Here is a 14,800-nt window from a genome sequence, read left to right on the forward strand (position 1 = left end):
ACAATGGTCTTTCAATAAATGTGGAAAATGTATGAAAATATCATTTTACTGTTGCCGTAACCCTACTTTAGCCCAATACTTAATTAATAATCGAGTTTTACAAAACGTTAAACAGCTGAAAGACCTTGGTGTTTATTTTTCCTATGATTTATCATTTCATCAGCATATTCAAAATATAAAACTAAAAGCATTAAAAACATTAGGTTTCATTAGGAGAAGTTGTTATAATTTTTCAAATTTAATGTGCATTAGAATTCTGTATATTTGTTTAGTTCATACAATTTTAGAATATGCCTCCATATTGTGGAATTCAGTCCAAAGCGGACTTACTAATGACTTAGAACGTGTCCAAGACTGTTTTTTGCGAACAGTAAGCTTTAAATTTAATATGCAAACTAAACATAGAAATTCAGTTCTGCATTTATTAAATCTCGATATGCTCGCATATAGACGTAAGATTAATTATTTAATTTTTATACACAAGTTGCTTAATAACGTTATCGATAGTCCTGAACTCCTAAGTAAATTGTTATTCCATATTCCTTCCTACAACTGTCGCCTACGTCCAACTTTTCATGTTAGTTTCCACCGCCAAAATTATAGTTTTTTCACTCCTATTAACCGCATTTGTATTGCCTTTAATGACTTACCTCCCTCTTTTGATGTCTTTCATGACTCCCTTCTTGAATTAATATTGGCTCTTACCCACAACTGATTTAGGCTCATTTATACTTAATCGTCCAATTTTTGTCATATTTATATATTTTGTTTGTTATCGTTGTTATAAATATGTTTTTCTTTATTGATACTGTTTATAATTTATAATTATTAATCTGTGATCTACTTACTTGAATGTTACACTCTTGCCTTGGGGGCGTTAAATATATATTATTATTATTATTATTAAAAACCCTTAACCATAAAAATTATATACTCTCCGCAAATACGTCGTATTTCGGCAACAATGTTGTCATCTTCGGCGCTCACGACGATAACTATTTGGAAAAGGGCTAACGAAAATCGCAGAGATTCTTCCACCAGGTATTTTTTCAAGAGCAACATGTTGAACTACGACAAACTGTCAAGGAGACGGCGAAGGTTGTTCCAACAAAAGATGTTGTACGGTCTGCACAAGCTGCTGAACAAACGGGAAGACGACCTCCAGCAATCACAGCACGCCGGTACAGACTTGTACCACCACGGTCAGGAAGAATACTGGGAAGGGCTTCGGTACTCTTTCGCCTACTCCTTGACCGACGAAGCTACGCCCGAGTAGGAATGATAATATAATACGGCCGAAAATCTTGAACGAAACGCACAACATACATTCGAATATTGTAAATAATATGAAATATAGGTTATATAGTATAAAAGCATCCGTAGAACGTTCCTAAATATATTGTTACTGGCTAAATAGCTAGTGAACTGTAAACTATGTTTATGTACATAAAAAAAACAACGTTCAGGTAACGTAATACCTGTTATATTACTCTTATTATTTAAGAAACAAACAAATTCCAGCTATCATGTCGCTTTTGGACAAGAAAATATTCGATTTAAAATTAGCCGCAAAACAGATAACGAGAAATGCGAAAAAATTACAAAAAGACGAAGCCAAAGAAAGAAGACAGTGTTGGCTGCACGTGATGCGCGGCCAACAAGACATTGCTCGAATACACGCTGAAAATGCGGTGCGCAACCGCAACCAGAGTGTTGGTCTGTTGCAGCTAGGCGCCCGGCTCCAGAGTACGGTCAACCACATTGAAGCGGCAAAACTACAGAACAAGGTAAAAATAATGTAAGCATACGGTTAAGATGACAAATGTCTAATGTGTACATTTTTAGGAAATTTTTCCCGGTTTAGTCGTAGAAGGAAAAAGGGCAAACTTTTTTCATTTTTAGCACATAAGACTTTAGTACAAATTCGTTAAATTAAAGTTATGACATTTTGTTAAAGAGTATTCTGTACTTGGATATTAGTTTACAAATATACGTTTTTTAAAATATATTTTCTTTGAGCTAGAGATACTCTAATAAAAAAGACGCTCTAAAAAAACTCACAGTTCTAATGCTCAATATATTTAAATTATTTTTTTTTTCTATACAAAGATGAAGTGTTTATAAGGCGCTATACACGATCTTGGTAATTTTGCAAATATATAATGCCTAAAAATCAATTTTTTAAATAAAATTTTAAAGATGGCAGTAAAATTTAATTTTTGGAGATTGTTGCGCCCTATGGAAATATATCAAATCTACTATGCAAACAATACAACAATAATCAAAAATTAAAACTGATTTTTTTCCGTTAAATCGCTTTTGTAGTACAACTTTACGTCGCCATGCATCTTAATCTAGAGGTGTTTTAGACTCCAGACACGAAAGACCCCCTCCCTCCCCAATACATCATTATGGCCAATGATTAAAATAGTTTTTTTTAATTATTATATTATAGATATCTTCGGCAATAGAGTCTGTAGTGTTTTCAATGGCAGTGGCAACACGAGCTATGAACATTCCTTCAATAACGCACACCATGGATAAGTTCGAGAAGATGACAGACTATTTGGACACGCGCCATTCTTACGCGGCAGAAGCCTTGTCCGGTAATCAACCAATAGGATCTGATCAAGTGGATCAGCTCATGGCCAATATCATTGAAGAAGCAAGGCTGGACATAAAAAACGCAATGCCCAGTCCAGAACACACACAGGTTATTCCTCCATTGCCGTTGCCTCCATCGGATACCGAACTCAACGAGAAACTCGCCAATTTGAGAAATAACTACCATTAAATGCACAAAAATTCAAAATATAATATATTTTTATTCTATAAATCGTCACACGTATTGGCAGTTATAATTTATGTACATCATATAACACTAGGAACACATTTTTATTTTATTTTTATGTCAGTAACCGAACCCTACACCACGACCTTAACATACCAATGCTATCAACCCTTGCTTCCTACCACTATAAAAAATTCCATACGAACGTTTTCAACCACTCTAATCCTCTCATATCTAAGCTAGCTTCTCTCACAATTCCTGACAATTCCTCCTCACCGACTAAAACGGAACTGGCCACGTGATCTACTTAACACTTAATATAAATTTAAAAATATATAAAGTACTCATCTCTTGAACTAAAAATTTTAATTAATATTTGGAAGTAGTGTTAATGAACGCTCCCTTCCTACACGTCGCCTTGTCTTGTCGTGTTTCTATATTGAGCTCATTTACCTATTGTATTATTTTTTATACATATTGTAAATATTGTCTTTATTTAAATAAATAAAAAATTCTCATCATAAATTCTTTCAGGTTGTGTGGAAGATGTTTAAAAACGTTTTCATCCTCACGTCTCCCCTCAGAAAGACTAGGCGATCGGGGAACATTTGTCGAAACCACATTTTAAAAACTTAAATAAATATTAGAAAATTTAGAAGAAGACGGAAATTTGCTGTACTTTGACAACTCTTTAGCATTTTCATGTCTTAGCTCTGGCACATAACCGAAAAAAGCGTTACCAAAAAAGAAATTGGGTTCGATACAAAAATTATAAAAAAACAACGTGGAAAATTAATATTAAATATTTGTATGTAGTCTGCCGAAACAGAACTTAAATAAAAAACTAAAGTCAGAATTGAGTACCAACAAAATACAAAATAACAAAAAATATTGATTTCAAAATATGTATAAAGTAAAAAAATATACTTCAATGTAGAATACCTTATAGTCTAAAACAGACACAACGGCTGAAAATCCTGCCAATAAATATAAAAAGTATGTGAAACCATCTTAAGCTTTAAACCTTAATAACATTAAAAGCTAACTATTCAAAACTGGTTATCGACCAATTAACATTTTCAGTAAATTATTCTTAATTTAAAATGTTTATAAAATATGTAAAATACCATCTAAATTTCATAGATTAGATTTAAGATCTAAACAAATAAAGAATTCTAAATAATTAGCTGATTTCAAAAATGTGTAATTTAGTAACCAAAAAACAAGTAAACTAGAACGATAACAATTTAATATTTCTTAAAATTAAAACATCATTGATTAGTTACCCGTATTAACAGCCGTCGTGTCAAAACACATCGCCTTAATATAACGAATAATACCCCATTCGGTTAATGTGGATAAGATGGCTGATAGGGTAAAGTGTACTATTATTGGCAGTGGTACAGTTATTGGCATATCAATTTTGTTTTTATAATAAACAGTGATGTGATTGTGCTATAAAGTTATTTTTTGTATCAATAAATGGTCACACTGGTAATCATTTGGCTCCTATTTGTTATCAGTCATTCGTGTTTTGTTGTGGATAAACACATCAAACCGCATACAGTCACCTCGACTTGCCACAATAACAGGTAAGTCAGAAACAGTTTTTAAGGTAAAACTTCAAAGTACCTACATAAATACTTTAATATTTAAACTTAAATTGCTATTAATTATTTTATCGCAATTGTACTATTGTATATTAGATACCTACTATAGATTATGTATATTTTATTTTAGCCAATGCCGATAAAATGCCTAGAAAAAGAGTAAACTTCTCTCAAGAAAATATTGATGCTGCAATTCATTCGTTTTTAAATGAAGGCTTAAGTAAATTGGCAGCTGCTAAAAAGTTTGGGATATCGCGATCAACTTTGCAGTATAGACTGAAAAATCCAAATAGAAAAACATGTGGACCATCAACGGTATTAACACAAGAGGAAGAGGAATTATTACAGACTTGGGTAATGGAAAGTAGCAGGAAAGGTTTTCCAAGACGAAAAGAAGATCTACTTCTCAGTGTACAACATTTTCTAGTAACTAATAAAAGACCAAATCCTTTTAAAAATAATTTACCAGGTATAAAATATATTTTTCAAATAAATAGGCTCTCATATTTTTGACACTTTGTATTTGGTTTTTTGTCAGGTTGTGGATGGTACAAAGCATTTATGCGAAGACACCCACTAATTTCGGTGCGTTCTAGCGAACATGTCACCTCAGCTAGTGCATGTGACAGTGAAACAGACATCAAAAAATGGTTTTCTGACATTCATCAATATCTAGTAGAAAATTGTTTAGATGATATTCTACAAGATCCTACTCGTATGTTTAATGGAGATGAAACAGGCTTTTCACTATGTCCCAAAACCAAGACTGTTTTAGCTCCAAGGGGATCTAAAGACGTATACGAGGTTGCATTAGGTAATTCTAAAGACAACATTACTGCTATGTTTACCTTCAATGCCGCAGGCTCTATGTACCATCCTATGATTGTATATAATTACCAAAGAATCCCTCAAGATATTATAAAGTCTGTTCCTTCTCAGTGGGGAATCGGTCATTCTGACTCAGGTTGGATGAAGTCCGAGGTCTTCTATGAATATATCGCTAATATGTTTTATCCTTATATAATTGAAAATGTAATAAAATTGCCTGTTCTTTTGTTTGTTGATGGCCACAAAAGCCATCTTACATACCATTTAAGTGAATTATGTTTTAACTTGAAGATTATTTTAGTTGCACTATACCCAAATTCAACCAGGATTTTGCAACCTGCAGATGTGGCTGCTTTCAGACCATTAAAATCTGGTTGGAAAAAAGGGGTCTTTGAATGGAGAAAAGAGAATAACCTAAGTTTAGCTATTACTAAAAAGGATTTTGCCACTATTTTAAAAAAAGTTGTAGATGATACTGTCAAACCAGAAACTCTAATTAATGGTTTCAAAGCATGTGGGCTTTATCCGTGGAACCCTAACGCAATTCATTTTAGAAAATGTCTTGGAACTCATTAGTCAACTCAATATATCATTAAAAAAAATAATTCAAAAATTCCAACTGAATATATTGAGGAAAATAGTTTAGAGATTTCAAATTCTATAAACATTAAACAGTTTTGTGATACTATAGGTCTTGATTATGTCGAGAAACTAAAAAATATGGATAATGTTAAGGAATCTAACTCCACTTCTAGTGAATTTCATGTTTTAAATAAGGTGTACAAGTTGTTTAATGGTAATAATAATGAGAAAAGTATTAAAAAAGTGTTTGAAAATAATTTAGTAGATAATATAGATGAACAGAACACTATTGTGGTGCCTGATGTAATTAATGAAGGCTTTTGGGATAGTAGTAATGTAGTGGAGGAGCCAATTTTATTAGAAGGAACAAAAAGTCAAAATGAAATGGATATTTGTGTAGAGGAAAACATTGATATGCCCTTAAGAATTATTAGTGAAGCTGAAGAAAATATACTAGGAAGCAAAGAAATTCAAGATAAGATGGCTATTTGCGAAGAGGAGGATGTGACACCAACAAATATGAAAAAAAAACTTTTCAAATATCTCCTTTAGAATCATGTCTTGTATGGCTAGTTACCCCAGAAAGAAAGGGAAAGCATTTAATTGAAATAATACCATTTGTTATATCATCGGAAAAGTAGCAAAACATACATCAGGTTAAAGAAGATGAGAAAAAAAAAGTTGAAATCGAAAAAGAAGAAAGAAAGAAAAAGAAAGTTGAGGAAAGAATGTTAAAAAGTAGTTTAAGGGATAATGTTATTAAAAAAAAACCAAAGCCTGTTGTTAAGTCAAAGATTGTGAGAAATATATTTCAAGAAAAAACCATTAAAAAAAACCTACTGAAACTATTACTAGTGGAGCATTAGCAGAAAAAAATAGTTATAATAACAATTTAGAGCTACAAAATGATGTAGAAAATGAGAGTTCTGAAGTTGCAACATATGCTACTGCTGGTCTATGTTTTAGTTGTGGATTAAACCTAAGTGAGGTATTTAAAGGTGTTGAATGTGCTTTTTGCTCACATATATACCATTTGAGATGTTTAACAAAAGATGAGTATTGTGAATTAAGTGTAGATGTAAGCATTGATTATGTAATAGACAGATAGGCCATACAATGTTAATATTTGGCGACTAGCCGTGTGATGCAACCGTTATGGAGCGCTAGTGTAGCCGGGATGCAAGGTGGTGGTGCCTCCGCCATAGGTTGATGAGCGGTGTAGAACGGTGCCGGGATGCAAGGTGGTGGTACCTCTGCCGTAGGTTGATGAGCGGCCATGCCGTCTACAGCTGACTGTTGTCGCTGTTCTAGTAATAGAATGTTTATTCCAAAAAATTCAATGCATTTTTATTAAAATATCTTTGACTATCATCCGGTCATCATTTTGTAATGGTTAAAATTTTTTGATACGTTTTTGACATACGTGTACATTACAATTTTTAATATTATTTTTATTTGTATTATTTTACATTTGCGCTTACGACTTTTTAAAATATGGCCGGTAATAAGTGTCAATATTTGAATTGTGGGAAATCGAAAAAATATTTTCCAGATTTAAGATTGTACCGTATTCCAAAAGACGAAAGAAGAGAAATTTGGATAATAAATTCGGGATAGTAAATTAAAAAAGTTGTAAATAACAGTAATAAATTTATAATATTTAAGAACAATCAACAAAAGCAGTAAGATAGCCTTTTTTTATATCATTATTATTATTATTTATTTATTGACAAATTTATTAATTTAATGACATTGAAAAGCTCATTTATTCATTACCAGAGTTGGATAAATTTATAAAAGTTAAAACATCTTAAAATGATATTATATAGAATGTGATAAATTATTATACATTTTAAAATGTATAATTTTTAAACAGTAAGGTGTTTATTACTTCTTTTGTTTGTTTCTAACTAAGATGGTTTAATAAAATATAATTATTTTTATTGACTTTTTTTTAATTTGTTTGTAGGAAACACAAGTTTATTTTCAATTGAACCAGAAAAACTGCACAATAGGTACATTTGTCAAGAACATTTCCCCCCTGAGAGCTTTATAAATGTTTTTAGTAAACATAGATTAATAAGTACTGCTGTTCCATATAAATACAAATCAGAAGAACAGCCTTCTACTTCATCAGGCTCTCATAATGACATATCTGAACAGTCAGATTTTGTAATGTCAACTCCAACTAAAACATATACTCATAAAAAATCTGAAATGGTAGAACTAGTTTTTCCAAGCCCCCCATTGTTTTCTACTGCCCAAAAAACTAAAATAACAAATATTATAGAAATGTCCAGCCCAAATTTAAAAAGGAAATCTAATTTATTTGAAACAGATACACCTAGACAATTAAATTTAAAACAAAAATTAAAACAAAAAAACAAAATAATTCATAATAAAATAACTCACATTTCAAAATTAAAAAATAGAGTCAGTAGTTTAAACACACGCAATAATTTAAAAAACGTAGTAAATATGCATAACTTTTCTTCAAAAAATTCCAATGCAATAGTCACAATGCAACTAAAAGATAGGCGTCGTCCATGGACATTAAATGAAAAAAATTTAGCGTTAAACCTATATTATAAATCACCAGCAGCATATAAATTTTTACGTTCACAAAAAGTTAATTTGCCAGGACCATCAACAATTCATCGTTGGATTGGCCAATCAAAATTTTTACCAGGTTTTAGTAAATTATTTTTTAGTCATCTTCAAAAAAAATTCGAGTCATCCGATTACAAAGAAAAAGCGTGCACTGTTTGTTTTGATGAGATGTATATAAAAGAATTTTTAGAATATTCTAAAGATTTTGACTTTATTGAAGGTTTTGAGGATTTAGGTCATTATGGGAGAACCGAAAAAAGCGCTAACTGTGTTTTGGTATTTATGGCTCGAGGTCTTTATTCGCCGTGGAAATTTCCAATTGCATATTTTCTCGTTCATTCTGGAGTTGACAAATGTATGTTAAAAAATTTAATTATTGATGTCCTTAAAAAATTATTCGAGGTTGGATTGTGTCCAAAAATGATAGTGTGCGATTAAGGCACAAGCAACCAAAGTTGTTTGAAATCTTTAAATATTTCAGAAGAAAGACCCTTTTTTTTTGTCAATAACAATAAAATATTTTCTATATTTGACGTTCCACATTTATTGAAAAGCATAAGAAACAATTTAATTGGGGCCTGTTATATTAAAGGCGATAATATGATTTCATTTGATGATATAAAAAAAACATACGAGTTAGACAAAGTAAATAACAAGAGTAGGTCTCTCATCAAAATAACAGATGCACATATTTACCCAAATTCGTTTCAGAAAATGCGCGTTAAATTAGCCGCGCAATTATTTAGTAATTCTATGTCAGCAACAATCCGAACCTGTATACAAACAGGACAACTTAAAAGTAATACTTCTACAAATACTGCAAATTTTATTGAATTTATCAATAATTTATTTGATTGTCTTAATAGCAGGTCTTTGTATAGTAATAATCCTTATCGTTGTGCATTAACTAATTCAAGAGCTGTAAAAAACTTTTTAATAGAAGCTTTGCAATATTTTGTAAATTTACATAAGTTAAAAAATGGAAAATTAACACAACTTCCTTGTTTTAAAGGTTTTACGCAGACCATTAATGGTGTATTGCAATTTTTTGAAGGAGAAAAAGCCAATGAAATCGTATTTTTAGTGACTTATCGTTTAAACCAGGATGTATTAGAAAATCTTTTTAGTATTTTTCGACAAAATGGTGGGTATAATAAAAATCCAACAGAACAATTAGGACTTCAATAAGAAGTAATTGTATTTTTTCCTTATGCACATCTAAAGGAACAAATTGTGAGGCAACTCAAGAAGATGACAATCCCGTATTAATTGACCCAGTAAACCCACAAAAAAAAATTAATTCTAAAAGTTCAACGATATCTTCTGATTCTGACACAGAATATATTTTTAATACATCTTTCTCTTCTTCTATGTCGACTGACGAAGACTCTATTAAAAATGTAAATATAGTGAATGATGTTACTTTGGAGGATTGTTCTGTTACATACTTTGCAGGATATTTGGGCTATAAATGTATGAACAAATTTAATTGTAATAACTGTAAAAATGAATTATTCACAGATAAAAATTTAAATGATAAAAAACAATTACTATTACTTAATAAAAATTATACTCAAATTGATAATGAAAGTGGACATAAAGCACCATCAAATACATTTAATAACGTGATAAATAAAATTTTAAATATTTTTGAAGATAACTTTGAAAAACATTTGTATAAAAAGAAAAGAAAATTTCAATTAATTGAGCGTATAAAAAAAAATAATACAATTATTAAATGGTTATACGAATCAATGGCAAACTGTTTAGAGCATAAAATGTTTATCATTGAACATATTTTAATATGTAAAATATTTAATAAAACAAAAATATTTTCAACAACATCCAAACAGGCAAAAATAACAAATATATAAATTTAAGGCAAATAACTTGTCATCTTTTTGTCTCATTATCTCTGTTAGTTCATAAAACTTGAACGTGTCCCAAATTGCTTTTGTAGCAATTATTTCGATTGCTAAAGGGTATTTAGCGATTAATCGTTCAAAGATTTCATAAAGAGGCGTTGCTTGAACTGGTGGCAGTTGGTAAAGTCATCAAAAACTATGACATTAATATCGCCAAATGGTTTATCAATATGTGAAATTGTCCTTAAACGTTGATCAACATAGCTAAAAGTTTTTAAGCCAACCATTGAAATTTCGTCTATAATAAGTACCGTAAATTGGGGTGACTGATAATTTTAGTTAATTTTGTATTACTCTTTTACACTTAGTTTATTTAATACTCATGTTACAGATCACAAAAACAATTCGTTGCCTCATATTCTTTGTTACCAAACTTACAATATATATATATATATATTTTTTTTTTTCAGTGGTAAGTTTTTTTTAAATTGTATTTTGAAAACTCCTATTAGTCATACACTATGGGGGGTGACTTTGATGCTCGTATTTTTTTGTATGACAAACTATTGGTAATGGTGTAGAATCTATCAATCTCGCCCCATTTTAAATTTTGTCAACTAGTTTTTGAGATATAACATAAAATGTATCATGGGGTGTCATTGATATATAAAACAATTATTACAATTTTTATATTTAAAAGCACATTTAAAATTATTTAACACTTATTATAGATAACTAATTCAGTCTTTAAAATACATCACTTTTCTTTGATAATATCTAAAAATTACATAAATATCTAGAAAAAAACCTTTAAAATTTTTATACTTAAAAACTCATTTTAAATTTAGTTAACACTTTTACTATAGATGACTAACTCAGTCTTTTAAAATATATATCACTTTTTTTGGTAATAAATTGGTTAAATTTAGGTTTTAAAATTAATAATGTTTCTAAAAACATAAAACAATTACATAAGGAAAACGTTACTTTATATAACTCTCTGACATCAGTCAGTGGCTGTGAAAATTTGTAATGGTTTCTTTCAGTAAGACTTGGCATTTTGAGAACTGCAATAATATCTTCCATTTCAACTTCAAATATATAATTTATTTGTATTTTAAATGTTTGTTTAGTGTTATCAAGTGATTTTAATCTATTTACTGTATAGCAGTTTTTATTTATATCTTGTATAACAGCTACATACGCATATTTTGTTTTTTTCCTTAATCTTGATAATATATTTACCAGCAGAAAACTTCCTATTTTTAAATTTGTATTATCTGGTTTTTCAAATCTGGTACTGTTTCGTATCGAATAGCTGTTGGTGTGACTGTGGTATAATCGCTATTGTCGACGCTGGAGTGGTACTGGAGTGAACCTGGAGTATACATGGAGTTACACTTGAGTGAACCTGGAGTGTACATGGAGTTACACTTGAGTGAACATGGAGTGCACTGGAGTACACTAAAGTGAACATAGAGTGAGCCTGGAGGACACTAGAGTGAACCTGGAGTACACTGGAGTGTACATGGAGTGAACATGGAATGTACATGGAGTGCACTGGAGTATACTAGAGTGAACCTAGAATGAACCTGAAGTGCACTGGAGTGAACCTGGAGTGTACATGGGTCATGGAGTTACACTTGAGTGAACCTGGAGTACACTGGAGTGAACATGGAGTGCACTGGAGTACACTAGAGTGAACATGGAGTACACTGGACTGTTGAGCAGGTGTTTGTTCTTCGGTTGTCTGCAAGAGAGTGAGTTCTGAGTTAATGTCGACCTCCTTATATAGTCACAGGTAAAGCGTGGATGCCAGTGATTGGCCGAGGGCGTGGCGGTTTCGAACACTCTTATTGGTCGGAGGTGGGCTGATTATGGTAACCGCCGGTGTTGGTTGTGTTGCCGTAGCCGTGGCAGCAAACGGCGTAAGCAATCCACGTCATAGAGAAACCCTGTTTCTGTTCTATTTTTTGTTTTTTTATTAATTAAATATATACGTTGTAAAAAGCGTAAACAGGTACATTATCTACTATTTCATTTTCTGATTCTGTATCTGCATATAAAATAATATTATTTTGCAAATCTTCATCACTATCAGGGCGTGCTAAGAGTGCTGATGTTGCCCACTTGCCCAGGGGCCACATTAATTTTTTTCTTTTTATATTTTTGTCATTTTTTTGAAATCGTTGATCTTTTAATTATTGTGTAACTATGTCATTAATATCATCTGGATTTTCTTCTCTTGGTAATTTTTGTAAAATAACATGTCTGTCAATTGGATGTATTCCATTTGCTCGGAACCCTGATTTTAAGTTTTCGGAAATACTTCCAACATTATTAATGGGTTCTAAGCTTTCACGGACAAGAGTGGGAAAACTTGAATTAGGAATACCATTAAGTCTAGTGTTACTGTCTTTCCATTTGGTTAGACAATAACGCCACGCTTGTTTTAATGGTCGGAAGAAACTGACGTCTAAAGACTAAGTCAAGTGTGTGGAATTTTTGGGTAAACGACAAAATCAATTTCTGAATTCTCGCATTCTCTGATTACATCAGCATTGAAGTGAGGAGCTAAGTTATCTCCAATTAGCACTTTACGTCCAGTTAAACGTATTGCATGAAGCAAAAATGTAGTGAAAAGCCAGTCTTTAAATGTAGTTGCGTCCATCCATCCATAAGACGTACAGTTAGATCTGGAGGCTTTAGAACAACATGGGAAACGTTTTGGTCCTCCATGGGTCCATAATTCCCATAAACTTCCTGATTTAAAAACTATATGGTGGTAGAAAAATGTCACTAGCCGATCCACACACCATTATTGTAGTAGCACTTTTTGTGTGATTTTGAACATGAAGTGTATTTTATACCACATCGAATTAGACATTTTTTTTACCCGGGTCATCTTGTAAATTGGGCTCGTCGTAGTTAAATATGCTGTCAGTAGATACATCCTTCAGCACAGTAACCAAATTATCAAAGTATGAGTGAATTATTTCAGGAGAGACTTCAGCACGGCTTCTTGATATGCTTGTCGCAATTCTTTGGCCTAGTATTTGGTGTCTGTTTAATAAACTTCTGGCCCAATCATCGCCTGGTAGGTTGTTTTTAAACTTTTGGACAACAATACCCTTTTTGTACAAAAATGATTTTGCAACTACATGTTATTATGTTTTTAAATGTAAGCATTTTATCAGAAACTCCCGAAGTTGAAAATCAAAATGGTAATTACGAAATCGCGGATAACCATTTGAATGAGCACCCAAATTATTATTTAAATGTTTCTACAAGTTCAGAGTCAGATATTCCAGAAACAATAGAAGTCAAAACTTTAGAGTCATGCTCTATAGTTTATTATGCTGGCTACTTAGCCATGCATTGTAAAAAACGGTTTCAATGTGAATCGTGTTACCAAAAACTAGTTAACGCAAATGGGACTTTGAACGATCCTAATCAAATATTTCTGATGCATAAAACATTTGATCATGTTACTTTTTCCGAAAATTCAGGATTAACGGCACCTTCAGACTTTTTAATCTGACAACCGTATGTTTAAATATTTTCAAAAAATACTTCGATTTTAAAAAACATGAAAAAAATATTTTATCCACGTTAATGGAAAAGGCAACTAAGCAACTTGATTTTGACATGATCCATTCTGGGTGTAAGGTACACTTAACATATGTAATCAAGTTATTATTTACTGTACGATTACATAAAGAATGCAAGTGGAGCAGTGCTATTTCAAGCAAATCAACAGCGCCAAATCCAAAATTAAAAATTTTACAACATAACTAATTGTTTTTTGTTAGAAATAGATATTTTTTAATTTATTTTAGTAATATTATTTTACTTTGAAGAACAGTAATAAATGTTCATTATGTCTTATTGCGTTTAGTGAGTATGATTGAGTAGTTAAACACTAATTATCGTTAACATTTAATTTTCCAGGTTTAATATAACAATAATTAATTTAGAGGAAAGGTAAAAATATGAAAACTTGTAGAAGATTAAGATCACACTGTATAAAAATACTACAGAAAAAAATTATTAAAAAACGAATCATTAAACTCTATGAAATATTCAGTGGATCAATTAAAAATAATCACTAAGTATAAAAGAATTTCATCATAAACCGTCAGTAAAAAGTTACATTAAAAAATATAGGTGTAAAACAATCGACATTCATTTTATACATGTAAGAAGTAAGAAATTGTTTATTTTTTTGTAAAATCGGGTAATTAAAGGGACTTGTAATGCTGCATTTTTTTTATTTGCCATAACTCTAATAAATAAAGATGAAAATAATGCAGTTATTGTTAAATTTGTAAAAAAAAATTTCTATTCGTTTACAGTAGACATGCCATTTGGATTCGAAGAGCAAAGAGTTACCTACGCCACGTTTTAAACGCCGTACATTGTTAACCTTATAGTACGCTGACGCGCTGAGTTGAAGCCGCAGTCCTAGTGAATTCAAATGTGCGACCCCCACTATGCTAAGCCACCGATACACA

General features: G+C 31.2%; 1 protein-coding gene across 1 annotated transcript; it reads left to right on the top strand.

Moving 5' to 3' along the window:
• The first annotated feature begins 1,526 nt into the window (after nucleotides 1-1,526).
• LOC126845433 (charged multivesicular body protein 1b-2-like) lies at nucleotides 1,527-2,794 on the top strand. Its single transcript, XM_050584086.1, has 2 exons — nucleotides 1,527-1,787; nucleotides 2,456-2,794. The coding sequence occupies exons 1-2, from the start codon at nucleotides 1,527-1,529 to the stop codon at nucleotides 2,792-2,794; spliced, it is 600 nt and encodes a 199-aa protein (XP_050440043.1).
• The last annotated feature ends 12,006 nt before the right edge of the window (nucleotides 2,795-14,800 follow it).

The sequence above is a fragment of the Adelges cooleyi genome, unplaced genomic scaffold (assembly GCF_023614345.1).
Source record: "Adelges cooleyi isolate 19-005CV unplaced genomic scaffold, UGA_ACOO_1.1 ACOO_flye_CR_arks_rails_tigmint_CR_PRNA_784, whole genome shotgun sequence".
Classification (NCBI taxonomy): Eukaryota; Metazoa; Arthropoda; class Insecta; order Hemiptera; family Adelgidae; genus Adelges; species Adelges cooleyi.